Raw genomic sequence first — 21,417 nt, 5'->3', positions numbered from 1 at the left:
GAGGGTCATGTATGGTTGTGGCAACATCACTAACCTTGTCAAACACCTCAGAGTAAATCATATCACAGAATATGACGAGCGTATGTTGAGGCGAACTGAAGAGGATGAGAGAGTCAGGTGCTGCTAGGGCGAGACAGACGTTTCTCACTGAGTCCTTTAGTGCTGCAGGCAGGCAAGATGTTCAAATAGCGCACAACTTCAGTTTTTTTATTTCTATATGATGAACTCTGCATTATTAAGTGATAAGAACAAGTAATCTGATGTCCTGTAATCATTTTGACACTATAATTTGAGATACAATAAATAAAATAAGTTTATCGAATCAGTATCGTCGATACCACCCTGAATATTACTTGGTATCGGATCGGAAAGAAAATCAGTGGTATCGCACATCACTAATAAAAAGAACAAATGTTAAAAAAAATTCCTTGAATATGAAGGCACTTTTTTCAGCAACCTGCCAGTGACTTGCTCTGCAGCCATCAGAATCACATTTGGTAATGATAAACACAAATTAAATATAAAAAGAAATAACCATGTTTCCATTTATACATTTATTTTAATATAGGTTTTTTTTTGCTTTTTGTTTTTTGCCAAAGCAGCGGTGAGCCGCTGGTAATGGGTAAAAGAGTCTCAGATTTGAGACCGTGGAGTTAGTAGAACTAAAGTACATTAAAACCAGCCAACTGTTATGAATTAACACTGTTCACCTTCTGTCTGTCCCCAGGAGTCTGTAATTGTAGGCTAAATCATTCTCCCCACACGAGCAGCACTGTGTGTGAAGCTTGCAGCAGCTGGAGTTGAGCCAACGCCACACTCCTGTTACAATATTGTCACAGTGTATGCCAATACAGGTGGATTTTGGCTTCGTTAACTCTCTGTTTCATTTAATTTACATTATATATTTGAAATTACAGTCTCTGACATTGCATTCGCCTTGTAAGTTGGACAAAGTCATACGTTTTTTTGTTTTGGCACAAAAATCCCCCTGCAGCATCACTTAGTAATGTAAAGACAAAACAAATGATTAAGCTTCTTAACTGAGTCAGGAGTGTTTTGTGCCCTTCTGAAGTCACTGCTCCAATATGTAATGATAGGAGCTTATTTAGGGACTGCTTTACGACACCTTTGTTATTTCTTCTTCGTTAGGGTCAGCTGTGTTTCAGGTGGTAGAGCAGATCATCTACTGATCAGAGGGTACTTGGCCAAGACAGTGAACACTGCATTCACATGTGTGTGATTGGGAGACTTAGATTAGTAGTAGGAAGCACTTTGAGTGCTTAACAGAGGAGAAAGGTGCTATGTCATTTCAAGGGAGTCTTTAACTAAGACTGCGTAAGGTCGGTGTCAATCATTACTAAGGAGTGAAACTGGTGGAAATGTTCCTAAACTAAAGGTATTCATTCAACAACACTAACAATATCATGACAAACTGGAGTGGACGGGACCGGAAAGTACAAATGTAGCAATGACCGGAGAATGTTTCAGATGTCACTGAATAACCGAATGACATCCTTTGCTCCTTCTTAAACTCTTCAACCACACACTCATACATGACCTTACTCATAGAGGAGTAGTGAACTTATAAAAAGGCTGAGTCCAGTCCTGATACAGACTGTGTCAGGACTGAGGACACAAAGTCGCAGACAGAGTGTTGAATATTGTGAGGGTAGGAAGCCATTGGCAGAGGTGTTGTTTATTTATTTTTACCTCTTGAGGTAATACAGGCACGAGAAGGCTTCTTTTCTTCAGTCAGTTTATTTTTTTCAAATGCTACGCTGTGGATATGCACTCTTCTGGCTGTTGGAGTCAGTGTTGTTGATCTGCGTTGTGTCATCAGTGAAGGGTGAAGCTGTGGTAACACGTGAGGGGTCCCACCTGAAGCTGTCCGAATCCAGTCACTCGAATGAGTCTCAACATGGCCACAGCTCCAATATCACAGGAATACCCATCATTAGCTTTAAGTGGCACCACGTGGAGACCCCTTATTTAGTGGCTTTTTGGGTACTGGTGTCATTTTTGGGCAAACTGGGTATGTAATACATATTGTAGAATATAAATATGATAAAAAAAATTTATATGCTCTGTTTATTACACGAGATGATAAAAGAAAAGAAGAAGTATAGTTTGCCTCTTGCAAACAGAGAAGGTAATGTGGAGCAAGCTTTCACTTTTGGTAGCTGAAATCCTCTAAATGAATAGCTCAGGCTTATAAAATATAAATATACAGATAAAAACACAGAGGTGAAAAATTGTATACTTGATACAAGTTTCTGTAATTTAATCTTTAATTACATTTAACCTCTTAAAGCCTAAAATATGAAATGAATTCAAAATTGAGAATTTGTTGAGCCAATATAACAAATATATAACATTTTAATTTCCATAGATGACTTTTGATTTGTATCATATTTGCTACATCTGGCATTTAAAAAATGCTGAAGAATGTATCTTGAATAAAATTTCTTTAGGTTTTTCACTGATAAAGGAGAAGTCTCAAAAACTCATAAAAAAACTGCACATATCAAACATGATATACCAGGATTTAAGAGGGTAAATATAAACATGCAGAACAGAAGTGTAACCCCGTGAGGTGGAAATTGGTTTACCGCTGTGGGACAGTAGGGTTTATTGTTAAATAAACTTTAATGGCACTTCCTCTGCCCATTAATCATGAGGCTATCTTTAGTTATGCAGTGGGGTTTCATTCATCCGCCACGCTGGTTAATCATGTGCTTTCGTGTTTTATTTTAGATGAGCACTACAGTTAATCATTTGCAAATGTTACAACCTCACAAGCGTTTTACATTTGTGGTTCAGTAAAGTGAACCAAAGGTTTGAATGTTTGCCAGCTCCAACCTGACTACAAGCGGATTAATGTAAAATCAAAGGTTATTACTATTGATTCATGGCTTTTATCTTTTTTTTTTTTTTTTAAATCTTGTTTTCTCTTCTCAGTCATTGAGGCCAACCATCATGTCACCAGCGTTATACCTGAGAGCGCTCTGCTCATCTGTTTTGGCTTCATTTTGGGTGGCATGATTTGGGCTGCAGACAAGGTGCAAACCTTCAGGCTGACCCCGACAGTCTTCTTCTTCTACCTGCTGCCTCAAGTCATTCTGGATGCAGGCTACCACATGCCAAACAAGCTCTTCTTCACCAACCTGGGCGGAATCTTGGTCCATGCTGTCATTGGGACCTGCTGGAATGCTGCCAGCTTGGGGCTGTCGCTGTGGGGGTGCCAAATGGGAGGAGCCATGGGTAAGAGGGGCTTTGTAATTTCTTCGTGAATGCACCAGAGAGAGATCTAATATGATTCCTGTACATCACAAAAGGTTGATTCTGTTCATCTGGAAATTCAGTGGGAGAAACATTTTGACACTCATCCAAGTGACTTCTTCAGTCTCAGCTGACTACAGGTTTTCCTAACCCAAACAGTACATTTGCACAATAACTGAAACAATGTTATTTGATTCAGAGATGGTCTTTCCCTTTTCACATAAATGGCCTCCTTGACTCCGCGCTCAAACCAGCGCTCCTCCCTGTCCAGAATGTGTAAATCCTCATCATTGAAAGACTGTCCATTTGCCTGTAGGTGGAAATAGACTTCCTTCTGTGTTGTGCCATCCGCTTCACAAGAGGTTGTTTGGTTTCCTCAGTGTCTAAATCATGGCAATCCTCCTGGCACTTAGCGCACTCTACATTACTCTGTTTGTGTCGGGGGATCCGATCATTGGGGTGGACCGTTTTTTGGCGCAGTGTGTTTTGGGGTTTAAAGCCACTGAGGTGTTGTGTTTAGAAAAAATGTGTCTGTGAATCAAGGAGGGGGCTGTGTCTCACAATGCTGTGATTGCCGCCATTCCCCAACTTTCTGTGAATGGTACTCATAGGCATTGATCAATGGTCTTTGATCAATGGTCATGACAATTTGCACATTAATGATCAAGGACTTGACCTCCCAGCCCATTGTTCATTCAGTTGGCTAGTTTCCATTATTATTCAAATGTACTGTTTATAAGATTGGGGATGTACAGATGTACAGAATCAACCTTTTGGGATTTACTTACCTGGATGATTGAGCATCAAGGCATTTCCTGTACAGGTGACCTGGACATCGGTCTGCTGCAGTACCTTCTTTTCGGCAGTCTGATGGCTGCTGTGGACCCCGTGGCCGTCATTGCTGTGTTTGAGCAGGTGCACGTTAACGACGTCCTCTTCATCATGGTGTTTGGAGAGTCGCTGCTCAACGACGGTGTAACAGTGGTTCGTATGCATCATTGCTGTCTTTAGCATTACTTAAGTAACATAACCTGTGAGTTTGGTGAGACATCTGTCATAGGCATGTCCACTTTGAAGACATGAAGTGTAAAGAAAGTAAACAGTTTAAGTGGTTTTACTCTAGCTGATGTCTTGCCATCTTATCTGAGCTTCTCTGGTCAATATAGGTGTTTCTGAACAGTCTGGAGTTCATTTGATACGAATCATGAAGTTCCACCCCATTCACTGCTGAAACTTGAAAGTTTGCACACCTTTTAAAATTACAATGTTAGAAACCCGTGACTTTATCGTTAGAAGTGTGACCTTCTCAGAAGCATAAGTGCTATATCATATTGCTCCTTAAAGGAGAGGTGTACTATAAAACTGAATACATGTCTTAGAGAACTGAATTAAGCTTAAAATTGAAAGTAAAATAAAAATGAACTAATTAATTAAATGTGGACAGAATTTGTCAATCAGAGATAATTCATCTCATAAATCAAGACACAATGCTCTCCCTTATATAAGATGCCTTTATAGGTTAAAAGTATCATTATCAGTATTGGTATACTGGCAATGTATTTACTTTATTTCTGGCCCTTTATTGTATTGATATAATCTGTAATTGGAGTTCAACACCTGTGGCGTAAGTGAATCACTCAGGACTCACTCTCTCCCTCCCTCCTGTGCTGAATCATAGAGCGAACGAATCACTCAAGACTCACTAACCCCCTCCCCAGAGGTGTGGACTCGAGTCACATGACTTGGACTCGAGTCAGACTCGAGTCATTAATTTTATGACTTTAGACTTGACTTGAAAAAATGTTCTAAGACTTGTGACTTGACTTGGACTTTTACACCAATGACTTGGGACTTGAATTGGACTTGAACCGGTTTACTTGAAAAGACTTGATATTTTACCCCAAATATAAAATTTAACATGCATATTATATAGAGATTGAAAATGTGACGTCATTCACGGGTAGAACCGCAAAGGATTCTGGGAACTCGTGGCAAGCGGTACTAGCGCACGCAGGCTTTCAATTAAAATCAGTTATACAGCGATAAAAAGAAACACAAAAATGTCAAGAAGCTGTTGTATTATTAACTGCAATAGCCGGTCGCATGACAGCCACGGGAAGCCGACGAGTAAAGAGATCGGTTGTTATCGGATTACGTCGTTGAAGAGAAATTGTTCAGCCATGTTTCCGAAGTAACAAAGAGGCGACTGGATTGCAGCCATTCAAAGACCAAATATAACGTCCCAGAACACTCCAGCTCACAGGTTAGTCTGCTCCAAGCATTTACACGAAGGTCAGTGTTTTTTAGTAGTTAATACGTCATTTTCATTACATAATTGGTGATATAGGTTACAAGCAAGTCTGGCGCTGAACAGAAATTGTCGCGCTATGCTCCTTTATTTATTGTGCATAAATAGTGAATTGTCCTGACACAATATTGCGTTTCGCTTCTGTTATTATGGTACATTGACAAAAACATATACTTTTATTCACAGGATAAAACAGGGTTTTTGTATCACTAATTGCCCAGTACGATTACAGCATACAATATTATTGTCACTGCTACATTTCTGTGATGCTACCAGAAATGATTTCCACTACTAATTAATTACCGTTGAGCTCAAAGGTCCTATTAATAAACGGTTAAGGAATGTGTATTTATGACGACAGTTTGTGAGACTGGTAAACTTATGATACGTACGATGGTCTTTCGTTCTACACGGTGCGTTTCAAGGTCCTGCACCCATCTGTCGGTAAACTGTACCTGGGCTTGTTGCAGTGACCTGAAGTTACTAAACTTCATGAGTGTATGCACTCACTCCAAGAACCGTATAATTATAAATATGCATATAAATATGCTACGATGAGATAGCTGACTTCATCTAACTAGCAAATGTTGTCCAGGCTACGTTGGTGATGCAGTTTTTTTTAATATGTATGATATTTTTGTCATGCGATTTTAAAGCTGGTCCTACAACCGCATCCAAGAATAACATGCAGCTTATCTCAGAACTGTCGGTGAAAATTATTCTTGGAGCTAGGTTTAATTGAGCTGCATTTTAAAGAGGTGCAATTTCACAATTTGTGTATATTTTCTAAGTTCACTATTTTGTCATGTGTTGAGAAAAACACAGATTTTAAAATTACATGGTCTAATATTTACATTTAGCATATAACTGCAACATTATTTTTTCGTTGTTTTTTTTTTAAAGACTCGAAAGGACTTGAAATTCAAAGTTTCAGACTTGTGACTTGACTCGGACTTTTACACCAGTGACTTGAGACTCGACTCTGACTTGCCTGACATTACTTGAGACTTGACTTGAGACTTGAGGATAAAGACTTGAGACTTACTTGAGACTTGCAAAACAATGACTTGGTCCCACCTCTGCCCCTCCCTCCTGTGCTGAATCGTAGGTGTAAGCCACAGGTGTCGAACTCCAGGGCTCGAGGGCCGATGTCCTGCAGGTTTTAGATGTGTCCTTGATCCAACACAGCTGATTTAAATGGCTAAATGACCTCCTCAACATGTCTTGAAGTTCTCCAGAAGCCTGGTAATGAACTAATCATTTCATTCAGGTGTGTTGACCCACAGTGATATCTAAAACCTGCAGGACACCAGCCCTCGAGGCCTGGAGTTCGACACCCCTGGCGTAAGCGAATCACTCAGGACTCGCTCACCCCCTCCCTCCTGTGCTGAATCATAGAGCAAACGAATCACTCACTCACCCCCTCCCTCCTGGCTCACAGCTTCTTCTTCTTCTTGGTTGGCAACCAATGTTAAGGCACATTACCGCCCCCTGGCTCACATTTCAGTGGACATTTAGATGAGAAAATATATATTTAACACATTTAAGGAAAATACTAATAAAATAAAAAAAATGTTTATTTAGCAATTTTGATAGGAAATTGCTTCATTTTAGAAATGTTTTTGCTCTTTTTTTTCTCTATAAAATAGTTGTTTTCTTTTAGAATCATTCATCTTAGCAGTAGGATTTACATGAAAAGAGAAACAAATTAAGTTTGAGTGAAAATGTACATTTTTTGCACTCTCTGGTCAACTGACTCAGTGAATCAAATGACTCAAAAAACCCGATTTACTTTGGTGAGTGAGTCATTAAAACTCGATTCAGTAAAAATAATCAAATTTACCCATCACTAATGTAAGTCCCCTTCAATTTAATGGAATTTATTTTCATTTCATTTATATGAAATAGCCATGTGATTATCAGCAGTTACCACGCCTACCTAGCCACATCAGAGTCATTTTCCATCCTCCGTTATAGACCCACCTACAGACACGTGACTGGACAGACACCACATGCAGTAAATCTGGGCCCACGTGGGTTTTAGCCTTGCAAGGTCTGATTGGTTGAAATAACGTGAACGTGGCATTGTTACTGTGATTCTATTGGCTCAAACAATTAAAAAAAGATGCCAATCATGCAAATTGAACAAAAGAGACCAAAGTTACAGCTCCTCAGAGTTTAAAGGGCCAGAGACCAATTAAATGCTCCATGCACACGGCAGAAAAGGGCCATTACCATGTAGATGTGTCGTTAAATCTTCAAAAAAATATATATATATATTAAAAAAAAGCATTTTTAGGCCTGTTAATAAAATCAATTATTTCTGCTCTTAAATACCTAAAAAATTCAACTGGCATGGTGTCCAATTGTGTGCCAAAATTAGACATTTTTGTACAACATGTGGATATTCATGTATTGACAGTGCTGTAATTTTTCACTGTTTCACTTTACAAACATAAATCCTTGCACAGATGATGTTTATATGTTGGTTACTGAATTTCTGTAATGAAATGTGAACTGAGGCATATTTTAAAAGGGTTATATGCTAAAAAAAAAAATTAGGTGAGGATAAATTCTATTGACTTTTTCTGTGTTCCAGTCTCAGTAACTTTGACACAGTAATATCTGCTTCAATATTTACACCTCTGATGAAATTTCACAAGTGTTAGCTTTATTTTGATACCAAGATTGTAAGGACAGAGTTTGTAATTGCAGAGAAATAATCAATTAATTTGGGCATTGCATTTTCGAGCAGGAAGCTCAGAAACCCCTTTGGGGCTTAAGAGGTTATATTTACCCACAAATACTTGAGCTATACTTAAGGTAAGCACACTACTTTTTACAGGAAACAAGAAAAATAATTATACTATAAGTAAATTTAAGTACTATGTAAGTAATTTTAAATAGTAGTTGGAAATTTTTAGTTTTGCATGACTTCATGTGCTTTAAAGGAACTAAGAAATAATTACACTGCAAGTGTTTTAAGTAGTGTATAAATTATTTTAATAGATCCTTATTAAGTGGTAATTCGTGGAAAAACAATGAAATATTTCCCAACATCAGGTCTTATTATGGAGGGACTTACCTTGCTTAACTTCCAGGTATTTCATAGGAAAGGAGACGTTCTGTTCTAATACACGTGTTGTGACTGTGACAGAAAAAAAAATTAAGTTAGATGTGGCTCCATCATTATAAGGTCACAAAGGCCTACACATTTGGTGGTATTCATTTATTTTTTGTAACTTGGTACGCTTGGTACTTATCACATCCACAGGGCTTCCATCAATGCACATTAACACAACGATGATTAAATAAAGTCGTAAAAAGGCAGTATCAATCTACTCTGTAAAACTGCCCATACCCCCAAAAGGACAGTGTAGCTACAATGTAATACTGTTTGTTTTTGCACAACAAAAACCTGTTACCCCCTTACTCTAGTGTGTAGTACTTGTAGGTAAATATAATTACTTTGCAATTTCAAATAAAATACGTCGAAATTCCATTTAATTACAGGGGAATTGCACCCTTTGTCATGGGTCCTTCTTTACTGCTAAATGACCAAACATTATTTTTTCTTCTTCATCTCTTAGGTGCTCTTCAATGTGTTTGATGCATTTGTGTCACTGGGAGGACCTAAAATTGATGCTGCAGAAATTATCAAAGGAATAGGTAAGATATGACATTTATTAAGCTGTTAATAGAGGATTTGCCTGTGTATGGGTTATAAGCACTTACAGTCACGTCTGGCTAAGCAGAAATTGTTTTTTTGTTTCTTTTTACAGCATTTTTTTGTTCAGTATTATGAGCTTCTTCATCAAAATGCATTGACCATTTCAAGCCACCACGATGCTTTTATTGGCATTGGCTGGGAACTGACCTCCCAGTTCCTTCAGTGGTGCTAGTTTCAGTTGTTATGCAAATGTACTGTTTATAAGATTGGGGAAACCTGCAGTCAGCTCAGACTGAAGAAGTCACTTGGATGAGTGATGAAACGTGTCTCCCACTGAAAACACTACATCCAGATGAAAAGAATCAACTTTTGGAGATGCCTTTATTTACTCTTTTTTTTAGCAGAAGCCAGTTAGGACAGTAAGATAAGATAAGATAAGATAAGATAGAACTTTATTAATCCCTCGGGTGGGTTCCTCTGGGAAATTCGATCAGTAGGGAGTAGAGGCATGTAAACAGATGCAATAAAAAACATAACAAAGCCTAAAAGTAGATTTTTACACATTTCCCCCTTTCTCTACAGTTTCCTTTTTTGTGGTTGCATTTGGCGGTTCCCTTGTGGGCCTTGTTTTTGGCCTACTAATTTCACTTCTGACCAGATGCACAAAAAACATCCAGATCATCGAACCAGGCTTCATCTTTGTTTTGGGATATCTTTCCTACCTGACTGCCGAGATGCTTTCGCTGTCTGCTATCCTTTCGTGAGTGTTTTACAACTGAATTTGTTTTATTATTTCTGCATCTATTTTGCATATTTTGTGAACATATTTAGATGGAAGTCTACTTTTGTGTTTCCTTTCTGTAGGATTGTCTTCTGTGGAATGTGCTGTCAGAAGTACATCAACGCAAACATGGATGAGAATTCGGTCCAAACAGTCAGATACGCCATGAAGGCTTTTGCCAACGGATCAGAAACCATCATCTTTGTTTTCCTCGGCATCTCGGCCATCGATAAGGTTATCTGGGTTTGGAACACGGGCTTCATCCTACTCACACTCCTCTTCGTCTTGGTGTACAGATTCATTGGTGAGATTTTGTCTTTTTGGGCTCAGTTTTGTGTCAAAGCATCACTGTGATGTAAAAAGGTTGTTTGTTATGCAAATACATTTAGATAGACTGAAACACTAAAATGCATTCAAAACTCATGAAGATTCATTTGGAGATATTTTGTGAGTCTTTATATAAGACTGTGTGTTTGTGTTCGTACTGCAGGTGTGTTTTTCCTCACCTGGATCCTCAACAGGTACAGGCTGGTGCCCTTGGAGTTTGTAGATCAGGTGATTATGAGCTACGGTGGCCTACGAGGAGCTGTTGCATATGGCCTGGCTGTGATGCTGGATGAGAATAAGATAAAAGAGAAAAACCTGATGGTCTGCACTACACTCATTGTGGTGTACTTCACTGTCATCTTGCAGGTGAATTTGTCACTTTTTCTTAATTAGTTAACTATCTTTTTCGAAGAAAAAAAAAGGCTTCTGGCAGTAGCTTAGCTGTTCCTGGGACTGCACTCCTTTGGACATTTGATGTTGTGTCTGGAATCTGCTGGAGTCACTCTTCAAAGTTTAGGGTCTCGGCTCCTAATGCTAATGTAGGTAAGTATAGTGATAATAAGACAGCTGAACCAAAGTCCAGCTTCTGGAGGCTCAATGAGCAATGAAAAGAGGAGCTTGCAGCTCACATGCAGCTCGGTTACCTGGACGTTGGCCTCCATGGCAAGATTCTCTGCACCTCTCTGAAATCTATTCCTTGGAATGGCCTGCAAGTAAGCCCACAGAATCAATATTGCTTTCACGCCCTTGTATTACAGGTATTACTTACAGGTCTAACTATAGTGCTCTCACATGAACCCACATCATGTCATTTCTCATTTCTGTGTTTACAGTAAAGCCTGTAAAACCTTATTGCTGTTTGTTTTTGTGTCTGCCCTTGGGTCCACTTCCTTGTACTGGCCTCTGGGCCCCTTCTGACATGAAAGTAAAGAAGTACCAATAAAAATCACCAATAAAAGCATTAGGAGCTGTCACTCCCAAACAAATTCCAGGCACAACATCAGAGGTCTCTCTCCAAAACAAAGTAGTCCTAGGAACAGCTAAGATACAGAGAACCCTGTCCTCTACCCGGTCTCTGTTAAAGCTCATGAACTTACCACCCCCCCTAACACTATTGCATTCCTGCTTGACATTGTTGCAGGGAATAACAATGAAACCTCTGGTCATGTGGCTTAAAGTAAAGAGAGCTGCAGTGACTGAGGTTTCGCTCCTAGAGAAATTAACAAACAAGGTAAATCTAAAACGAAAAACCTCTCGTTTCACCTACACAACCATTTTCTATCCAGTTATTGCTGAGTCCTTCTCCTTTCTTTAGATGTTTAATCACACTCTGGTTGCCATAGAAGACATATCAGGACAAATAGGACACAACTACATGAGGAGCAAGTATGTACAAGACTTGACACGTAATTTGAAAATATCTTCTCATTTTAAAATAAACTTTAAAATAAGAATTTCGTTTCCTTTTTGCAAAGGTGGAAGTATTTTGAGGAAAACTGGATGTCATGGATTTTGATGAAGCCGTCTGCAAGGAAGAAACAAGACCAAGTCTTTGATGTCTTCCATCAGCTGAACCTCAAGGATGCTATGGAATATGTGACTGAAGTGAGCATCATTTTGCTAAAGTACTCATTAAAGAAAACTGATAAAACTGCCACATGGAAAGAAAGCATGGTCTTCTTCTGTTCCAGGGTGAGCGGAGGGGCTCTCTGGAGTTTGTCCGTAATGAAAATTCCATTATTGACTTCAAGAAAAAGTCTGAAAGTGAATCCTTCGATATCAACAATGCAAATATGTCAAATGATCATGGTGCAATGTCCACTACAAGGTGAGCAATCTAGATTTTTATGACAATAGGAGAAGAGCAAAAAGCAGACTTAAAAGTCAGTATAGGATCATGTTGTGAAATCAAATGCACTGCAACTATTAGTTAGATTAGATTAACAAACATCTTCTATGCCTGAAGCTTCAATTTGCCACTGTGCTGTAAAATGGAAACCAGAGTTAATGTACTACTTTAATATTGTTATATTACTTTATACCGCTGACATGATTTGGTTTGCTTCTTAGTAGAGATCCCATTCCATCAGTGAGCCTGGAAATGCATGAGCAGATCATGAAGGCTGTGAGGGAAGCTGAGGCAATTAACGCTCACCACCTTCTGGATCAGCATCTCTACAAGAGCAGAAAACAGGTAATGAGCACATTGAGTCATTACATCAAGGGCTTACTAAAGCACCTTAGTGCCGCGCTTCTATATAATTAGTACAATTTAACTTGTTATCAAAAGAAGAATATTTCCAGGCATCAGTGAGAACTATGCTTCAGCATACCAAGACATTTTGACCAATTTTAAGCTCTTAACTTTGTGGGAACAGTTTGAGGATGGCCCCTTCCAACATGACCGTGCACCAGTGCATGAAGTAAAGTTTATAAAGACATAGATGAGCAAGTTCAGTGTCGAAGAACTGGCCTGCACAGAGTCCTGATCTCAAAATACCAGAACATCTTTGGGACGAATTAGACCGGAGACTGCAAGTCAGGACATCCTGTCCAACATCAGTGTCTGAGTTCACTAATAAATTCCCATAAACACACCTAAACCCACGGAAAGCCTTCCCAGAAGAGTTGAAGCTGTTATAGCTGCAAAGGGTGAGCTGAGATCATATTAAACCCAAAGGATTAAGAATAGGATGTCACTCAAGTTCACATGTGTGAAGGCAGACAACCAAATACTTTTGGCCATATAGTGTAGTATATAAAGGAAGCACTGTGGTAGATGCATTCCAAAGTGGCTTGCAGATGTGCAGGAACTGTGAGCATGAGCTCAACAGATCTTCTAGTCTATTAACACAGAGCTGAACCTAAGCCTAAGCTGTTTTTGATTTTGTGAAGGAGTATTAAGCTGTCTTCTCGTCCTCTTGTTTACAGCATCGGCACAGATTCAGTCGCAGCCATTTCGATATCAACAGAGATGAAAAAGAAGTCCAGGAGATCTTCCAGAGAACCATGAGGAATCGACTGAAGTCGTTCACGTCTGCAAAAATGGGCGTCAAACCACCAAAGACGATTGTCAAGCACACACAAAAAGAACAGCAGCAGAAGGTCATAACTTCATTTCTATATTTATTTTCTTCCTGAAGTAAAATACCACTTTTCAAAACATTTTAAAAATGTTTTATACTATCTTTATCTCATTTTTAGACATAATCAACATTTTCAGTATTTAGATTTTTTTTTATCATGTCTGTGGCTACAATGTAGCTTTCCATCACCAGTGTGTGAATGTGTGTGTGAATGGGTGGATGACTGGTTGTGTAAAGTGCTTTGGGGTCCTTAGGGACTAGTAAAGTTCTATACAAATAAAGGCCATTTGCCATTTTCCCAAAAAATCAATAGAACTGATTTTTAAGTTGGATACTGATACCAATATTTGATGGTGGTTAACAAATTTAATAGACCACCAACCGGTGCAAGATTTATAGCACAGCTGCCCTAAATTAAAAGTATTAGCAATTACAGAAATCATTTTTATTTTTCTGTAGTTGATAATCCACCAGTATGCTTACACATTTGGTTGAAAGTCATATTTTTAATTCTGAAACATAATTATTCTTATTATCCACGAATTCTCAAATGTTTTACAAAAAGAAGAAAAAATAATAAAGAGCATTATGGTTTTTGGCGAAGATGCCAAATTACAGTTATTGGCATTCCTGAAGATAAATTTGTTTAAGTGGTTGAATTTTATGCTTCATTAATATCTCATTTCTCAGAAAGATCCAGTGTTTCGACTCAAATTTGGGCATCACATAATTTTTTCTTTCAGACACATGAAACATGAACAAATCTCTCAAACAGTTTTTATGTGCATTTATTTAATTGGTTGTTTACGCTCTACATAACTCTGCTTGGACCAGCTGGTTGTTGTGTTTGTGAGGGTCCAAGCAAGTGTATCGCTAACAGTGAAGTTACAGAGTTCCCTCTGGTGGACAAACTATCACGTTTCTTGTTACTTTATTCACTTTCATTTGTCAGCTGCTATAAATGCCGATACCAATCAGCCATCAAATAGCTAATATATTCCTATAATATTGGCCTACTCATAAAATTGTTGGGCTTTACTAATCTTTTATTCGAAAATTGAAGAACAACATGAGAACAAATGAATATGACTTAGAATTTCACTTTTTGAACCACAGCTAATAATCTAATGACTCGTCTTCCTGTTACAGATGCCTAATGGAAAGTCAATGGACAAGGCTAAAACCAGCTATTCTGGTGATGAGGGTTTGTATGATTGTTGGGTGTTTTTTTTTCTTCAGATTTAAAATAGGTAAGCACTTAGAGAGCCAATGAAAATCTTGTCACGTTCATTTTTAGGCTCAGAGGGAGACAGCGCTTCTGGCTATGACCAATCATACATGAGAGCCACGTACAGAGCAGGAGGTAAAACAAGTCTGTAAATCCTGTATCTAAGAGCAAACATATATTTTTCAAGAGTGACCAAGAGAGTAGCTGGTCACTATAACTGGTCACTATAGTAACTATAAACACAAATATTACAGAACCATACTTTAAATGCAATTAAGGTCAAAATAGATACAATATGAAACAAACCCCCTTCAGTGCAAAATTTACTTAAGTACCATTTTAAAAATTTAATCTTTAAAATAAAATTCTCAGTTTTCAGTCTTTCTGTTTGTGTGCTGCACCTTTCTGTGCAGCACACAGCAGGAAATAGTCATCCTCAGGCTCGCACTACTGGAAATACCGTATGTGGTTTATGTAAGGGTGAGCTGCAGGGTAAAAGTACCCAACTGTCATACATCATATGGACTTTGTACTAGTGGACTGGCAGGTTAAAGCCTGGCTAATGTTCGATTCATTTCTTTTGAACGTTTTCCTTCTAACCTGTTGGGAACAGTTTATGGCTGCAGTGCATGTGTGAAGACAGCTCATTATCGTAGAATTGCCTAATTCTGCTCCGACTCCACAAACATCTGTAAAAAATTTCCAGAGAACTGAAGCTGTGTTGAATTTAATTTATGTACACAGACGAGAAGCATCAAGCACACAGTGTCAAATCTCATAAATCCATATAGCTCGTAAAAGTACACATTTTACTGTTTTGTGAAAAAGATTATCTTATGTTGAATTTGATGTTAGCAGTAATCGTAAAAAGTTAAGACGGTTGGAAATTAGGTGGTACTAAAAAGAATTAGCTGGAAGAACATTTTTCTAGTTTAACTGGTAACAGAACAGTAACATGACTATGTCTAAAAAGATTATCTTTGAGAGGCAGAGTTTATCAGAACGAAACATGGGTAGAAGTTCATCAATCTGCAAAATGTTGTATACAGATCAAGGAACAATTTTAGAAAAATGTTCCTCAAAATAAAACGGCAAAGACTTTGATTATTTCATCACAAGACTCAGAAAATCTGGAGAAATCTCTGTGCAAAAAAACATGGCCAAAGATCCTCAACAGATTCCTGTGATGTTTGGATTAAAAACTGCATTAAAAACTGTCATGACACCGTTTAGGAAATCACAGCACGGGCTCAGAAACACCTCCACATGTTGTCTGTGAACAAAGTTAACCACGACATGCAGAAACGCAGCTCACTTGAAATGAACTGGATGGGACACATGGACACTGCACTGTTATTAGCACTCACTTCAAAAGATTGCATCTCTAATGGTATGGGGGTATATTAATGCCTATGGAAGAAAAGTGGAAGCTAGACTGTTGGAAACATTACTCTCTCCAAACTTCAGACATGTTCCTACGACCATTGAAATTGCCTTATTTTTTTCTTTTTGTCATTTTAAACCTGATACGTTCTATTATAAATTATTGTTTGCAAATCGTTGAGAACAACAGAAGCCATAATATAGAAACCTGAGGTCCTAATTCAGTTTCTTTTGTTCATCCAGCTGGGATTGAGAACCCAGCCTTCATGCCGGACCTGGACCCCATGGATTTGTTGCAGATTCCGCCTTGGCTTGGGGAGAGTGAGCTCGACAGCAGCATGGTGGCTCTGTCACATCGAGCCCAGGTGGATTTGCCAAGGACCCCAAGCAACCTGCGCCGCCTGGCCCCTCTTCGTATCAGCACTCGCTCCACTGACTCCTTCACACTGGAGAACATTCCTGACACACAGCAGATGGACAGCGATCAATTGCAGCCGCCCCCTCCTCCTCCTCGTCCTCCCAGAGACGATGGCTACGTGTAGCTGGATCCCCAACCCAAACACTCAACTCTGCCTCACTTGAATCTGGCTGCCAAAGAAACAAAACTAAACTCAGAACGTTTAACTGTGTACTCTAAGAATATTGACTAGGAAATATATTCTTTTCCATTTATGTGATAACCTTAACTCCTGTGTTTCTACACAAAACACTGACAGTTTCATGACCTGCATGTTCTTTAGATTGCTCCTGTTTTTGTTTTAGGTTCACGCTTCCCTGGGCAAAAGAAAACTGCACTTAGAGCAAAGCATGTTATTCACAGGGCACATAGAACACCGTTAAATATTGTCCTGTGGCTCAATATTAACATGCAATTGCAAATCATTACTTAAGGTTGTTTTCCCTTAAATGTGATGCAACAAACAGAAGCAAAAAAAAAAAAAAAAAAAATCCCAAATATATATTTTTGTTTAGGTCTCAATAATAAAAAATAGGATTTAAAATAATAATGACTGAAAATTGATTCTGAGTCAATAATATATAGACATGCTTGTGTTTTTCCTCAGAATTGCAACTGAGGTTAAATAATAAACTTGAATAATAAAACAGTTGTAGAAATGTCACATATATGACGAGGCAATATATTTATTTGTGAATCTAGTGCATCTTGAATATATTGTACTACACTAATCATTTAAATATGGATTTAAAAAGAGAAACTGTATTTGTTTTGTTTCTGTGGAGTCAGTCAAAAAAATAATAATCCAAATTAAAGCAGAAAAAGATGCATCCAGAGATATTTAATCAACTCTTTCTAAATCACAAACTCTAGATAATTAAAATCAGTCATTAACAGGAATAGGATATTTATTTTAGGTCTCAAAACTTTTAGCTTAGTTACTGAATTCACTGTACTCGTGGGACTGGGGTGGTCAAAACATAACAAGTTACACTGGTGACACAATTAAATATCACCATAAACTAGTAGAAAAATTACAAAAGTCGTTTTGTTTATAAATAATCCATTTCTGAGGTTTCCAAATGTTTTGTGACGTAATCCAAAATTATTTTTTCGTTTCCAGAGTCCTTCAGGTAGAAATGAGATCCGTGGAACATCTTTATGGTGAAATCTCCTGATGTGATGTCTTTCCAAGCTGTTAATAAAACACACACACACACACACACACACACACACACACACACACACACACACACACACACACACACACACACACACACACACACACACACACACACACACACACACACACAAATTTCACTTGATCACCTGTAAATCTTTCACGTACTCAGTCACACATTCTTGCTGCCTCTGGTTCAGATCCCGTGCTCTCTAATAAGAAACAGTTAGCATTAGTTAACACTGCCCAGCAAAAGATTTACTCAGCCCGAAGGCCGCAGACATCCCTGGACCAGGTGAAGCCATAAACCAGGTAGATCATCATTTACTAACCAAAGCTAACTCCACCTGACATTTTTTTAAAGGTGGTTTTCACAACATAAGAAACGCCATCCACTCACTGTGAAACGGGGCTTTCGGTGTGTACATTTTAATTTGATTCTTAACTTGTGTCTAATTATGTAATTATTAATGTATGCTTTTAAATTTATTTACTACTCTGCTTGAGCGCTTTGTGCTACAAGGCTCATTCACCCACTCATACATACAAGAGGCTGTTTCTATGGCTGGGTGCTTTCGATCTAACTTTCACACTCCGATGAACAAACTGCAAGATACTGAAGTCAGAGTTCAGTAGAAGGAGACGGATTGTTAGGGTTACGTAAACACTGCTCTGCTGAGGGCAAAACAAAGAAGGGAGAAGCACAAAGTAGCAATTGGCATTTAAGTCAATGTAATAACCATAAGAGTAACGTACAGCCCCTTCTTGGCCTGTTAGAGCACTGACCTTGTAAATCATGAGGAATGTCATCCTTCCCGTCAAAACACGTGACCGGGCAGGAGAAAAGCGGGCTGCTCGCCTTGTTACATCTGCAGAGAGGTCAGCAACTCCCATCACTGACAACATCTACGCTTGGTTTTAGAAATGTTAAGAGCAGATTAAGTAACAGACAGCTGTCCGCCCACCTGTAGTTCTCCACTACGTGCAGGTCAGCCTTCAGGGCGGGAAGGAAGAGCTTGAGGATTTCAGGGTTCGCCAGCAGCTCAGGAGGAGTTCCTCCAATCGAAATTAACCACTTAAGAAAATCTTCATCAGACAAGTCGCTTCTCTTTGGGGTTTTAATGCGAGTCTCTGACTTAAAGACAAAGAACAACACAGTACAGTGTCGTGTCATATCAACAACACCCAACTCTTTTCTTACGTTAAAGAGGCCAAATTACAAACGTTTAGCTTTTCCAAATGTTATCACTGATGTTTGTTGAATATGAACATCAGGATTCATAGATCAGGGTTTTCATGGCAGTTATGTGTGTACAGATTAAGTCTAATTAATTTAAATCGATTTTAAAATACGTGATTAGCTTATAGTGAATATAATTTCAATGAAAGAATTTTAATCTCTTTGGTGATCCGAGTTTTGGGTAAAAATTATGTGGCAGAAGCACAGAAATGTAGATTAAAGCATGAAGTGGTGACATAACAGCACAGAGAGGATTTTCACGTGTGTCACTGCATCACTTATTACTAGATTTGAAGTCCACAGCCCCAAAAAACAGGGTTATGTTTGTCTTTTTTTGCTTCGTGGAACTAATAAATATCACAAGCAATGAAAGAAAAAATACTTAAAAAGCGTATTCCAAGCAAAAAAAAGACTTAAGTAATAAGAAGTTTTCCAGGTCATCCAGTAGTTTTACTTACATAAGGTGCAGAAGCACCAGACAGAAAGATGTGAACTGGCTCCACGTTGTGAATTTTCTTCAGCGCGTCTGCAACAGCGAAGCTTGTGAAGGCACCGAAACTGAAACAGATTAGAATTTTTTCTTTATGTTGCAGGGATTAAAACCATGCAGTGTTCTGTTTATGACGACAGCCTTGTTTTTATTCAGGGATCATTTATTCTCGCCATACCTGTGGCCAAACAGAGCGAATGGCTTCTCCTTTAGCAGCGGCAACAACACACTAATCACTTCATCCACGATCTGCTGCATGTTTTCGAAGAATGGCTCTTTAGCTCGACTCTCTCTGCCGGGAAGTTTGACAGCCAACACTACAAAAAAAAAAAAGGAAGAAAGAAAGAAAGAAAAACAGTGTAAAGACATGAGGTGATGTTTCTTCTGAGTATTTGTCTTCCTTTGATTCAGAGTAAATGAGTGAGTAACCATAAATAATTCAAAGCATAAAAGTCCTCTGAGGCATGTGTAGAAACGTAATTCTGATGATTGATTGTTTTTAAATGCCAGGTTTTTAAGTGACGGACTAGAGTGCTGGCAATTCTGTTCATAACTGGCACGAGGTTGCAGATACAAGCCGTGGAAAACAGCTTTCTCTGAAGGGTGGCTGGCTTGTCCCTTATAGACAGGGTCAGGAGTTCAGTCATTCGGGACTCAGAGGAGAACTACTACTCCTCTACTACACTACCACTGGAGCTTATCCCAGCTGTCATAGGGCATGAGGCGCAGTACACGCCAGAGTTGGTCGCCACTCTTTCACAGGACGAACACACACACACACACATTCACATCTATGTGCAATTTAGAATCACCAATTAACCGAACCCCAATAACTGCAAGTGATTTAACTGTGGGAATATGCTGGAGTATCTGGATAGAAGCCGCAATGTGCTAGAGCGCATGCTAACAGAAAGGTCCCGGCCAGAGTTGCGAATTCGAACCCAGGACCTTCTTGGTGTGAGGGAACAGCGCTAATTCCACCACCTGTAGACACGAGACAAAGACACGAACGCAGAGACAGCAAGAATAAAAGCAAACTACAGGAGAGAGACAGAGTTCAGGAAAAACTAATGATCAAATGCAAATAGGTGTGTAAACATGCAAAGACTGAGAAGACACACTAATCATGGGAAGCCCTCCAGCAGACTAAATGTATTGCAGCATGATTGGGGGACAGTTCAGGGTCACCTGATCCAGCTCTGGCTTATAAACTTTAATTAAAAAGAAAGTTTTAAGGCTGATCTTAAACAGCAAAGTCCTCTGCTGAGATATTAAGGTACTATGAAGTCTTTAAGATACGATGGGGCCTGATTATTGATTATTTTGTATGTGAGGAGAAGGATTTTAAAAATTATACATTTAAAAGTTAAAAGGTAATCTTGATATATAATTATGGCAAAACTTTTTTTCTAAGGTGTTTTTTCCCCCTCAACTCTTTTGCAGATAACAAAATTTAGTCAAGAGCCAAGAATTTATTCTGTGCTCCAAAAATCTTTAGTCCAGCTGTCCTTTAGTCATAAACACAGACGAGAAGACTAGTTATACCAGACCACCACATTTCTTTTCCACTTGCTTCCTGGAGCTTTCGTTACAACGTGCAAGCACGTACACGTGAAATGCTTTCTGGGCACCTCACCTTCAACAGAGCTGCTGAGGACATTTCCCCAGCGAGCGTAGTGTATGGACCCTCCACCTGCCCAGGGGAAGCAGATCAGTCTGGCCACAGCATCTGGTCTTTTCTTGAAACAGTTTACCACCTTGTCCATGCTGATTAAGGAGAACAAGAACATTATGACCAGAGATTTATTTGCACTTGTGTTAAAACAAGAGGTTATTTTAAAAAATCTACCTATTACTTGCTGTCTGCTCCATTAACTTCTTCTAGGAAAATCCTGGGAAGAGTTCAGTGTAACGTTTCCTTATTGGCTTCTTCTTCATGATGAATTCACTGGCGCCTAGCACACGGCGAACTGGTGCAATACCGCCAC

General features: G+C 38.8%; 2 protein-coding genes across 5 annotated transcripts in view; one reads left to right on the top strand and one right to left on the bottom strand.

Moving 5' to 3' along the window:
- slc9a3.1 (solute carrier family 9 member A3, tandem duplicate 1) overlaps positions 1–16,926 on the top strand; it is a 23,933-nt gene extending 7,007 nt beyond the window's left edge. The window contains exons 1-16 of one of the 2 annotated variants that reach the window (XM_085262064.1): positions 1,651–2,032; positions 2,959–3,261; positions 4,103–4,263; positions 9,178–9,256; positions 9,840–10,017; positions 10,122–10,342; positions 10,529–10,731; positions 11,507–11,596; positions 11,681–11,751; positions 11,841–11,970; positions 12,057–12,193; positions 12,436–12,559; positions 13,297–13,470; positions 14,601–14,655; positions 14,749–14,814; positions 16,306–16,926. In XM_085262064.1, the coding sequence (XP_085118190.1) occupies positions 1,771–2,032; positions 2,959–3,261; positions 4,103–4,263; positions 9,178–9,256; positions 9,840–10,017; positions 10,122–10,342; positions 10,529–10,731; positions 11,507–11,596; positions 11,681–11,751; positions 11,841–11,970; positions 12,057–12,193; positions 12,436–12,559; positions 13,297–13,470; positions 14,601–14,655; positions 14,749–14,814; positions 16,306–16,604 (2,553 nt within the window). In that variant the 5' untranslated portion in view covers positions 1,651–1,770 and the 3' untranslated portion in view covers positions 16,605–16,926. Of the gene's footprint in view, positions 1–1,650; positions 2,033–2,958; positions 3,262–4,102; positions 4,264–9,177; positions 9,257–9,839; positions 10,018–10,121; positions 10,343–10,528; positions 10,732–11,506; positions 11,597–11,680; positions 11,752–11,840; positions 11,971–12,056; positions 12,194–12,435; positions 12,560–13,296; positions 13,471–14,600; positions 14,668–14,748; positions 14,815–16,305 lie in introns of those variants that run through there. The other variant, XM_085262063.1, reaches the window with a different exon arrangement.
- olah (oleoyl-ACP hydrolase) lies at positions 16,379–21,417 on the bottom strand. Of its 3 annotated transcripts, none has more exons than XM_085262090.1 (7): positions 21,279–21,417; positions 21,066–21,196; positions 19,608–19,746; positions 19,398–19,497; positions 18,665–18,834; positions 18,486–18,568; positions 16,379–16,650 (listed from the first exon to the last, which is right to left on the bottom strand). In XM_085262090.1, the coding sequence occupies exons 1-7, from the start codon at positions 21,299–21,301 to the stop codon at positions 16,637–16,639; spliced, it is 660 nt and encodes a 219-aa protein (XP_085118216.1). In that variant the 5' UTR covers positions 21,302–21,417; the 3' UTR covers positions 16,379–16,636. The 3 variants fall into 3 exon arrangements, with proteins under 3 accessions (XP_085118216.1, XP_085118214.1, XP_085118215.1); XM_085262088.1 differs by lacking the exon at positions 16,379–16,650 and adding an exon at positions 17,345–17,714; XM_085262089.1 differs by lacking the exon at positions 16,379–16,650 and adding an exon at positions 17,853–17,911.

The sequence above is a fragment of the Mchenga conophoros genome, linkage group LG22 (assembly GCF_057382185.1).
Source record: "Mchenga conophoros isolate Kocher_MC1m ecotype Shallow Benthic linkage group LG22, M_conophoros_male_GT1.1, whole genome shotgun sequence".
Taxonomy (NCBI): Eukaryota; Metazoa; Chordata; class Actinopteri; order Cichliformes; family Cichlidae; genus Mchenga; species Mchenga conophoros.
This window is presented reverse-complemented; position numbering and strand designations above follow the sequence as displayed.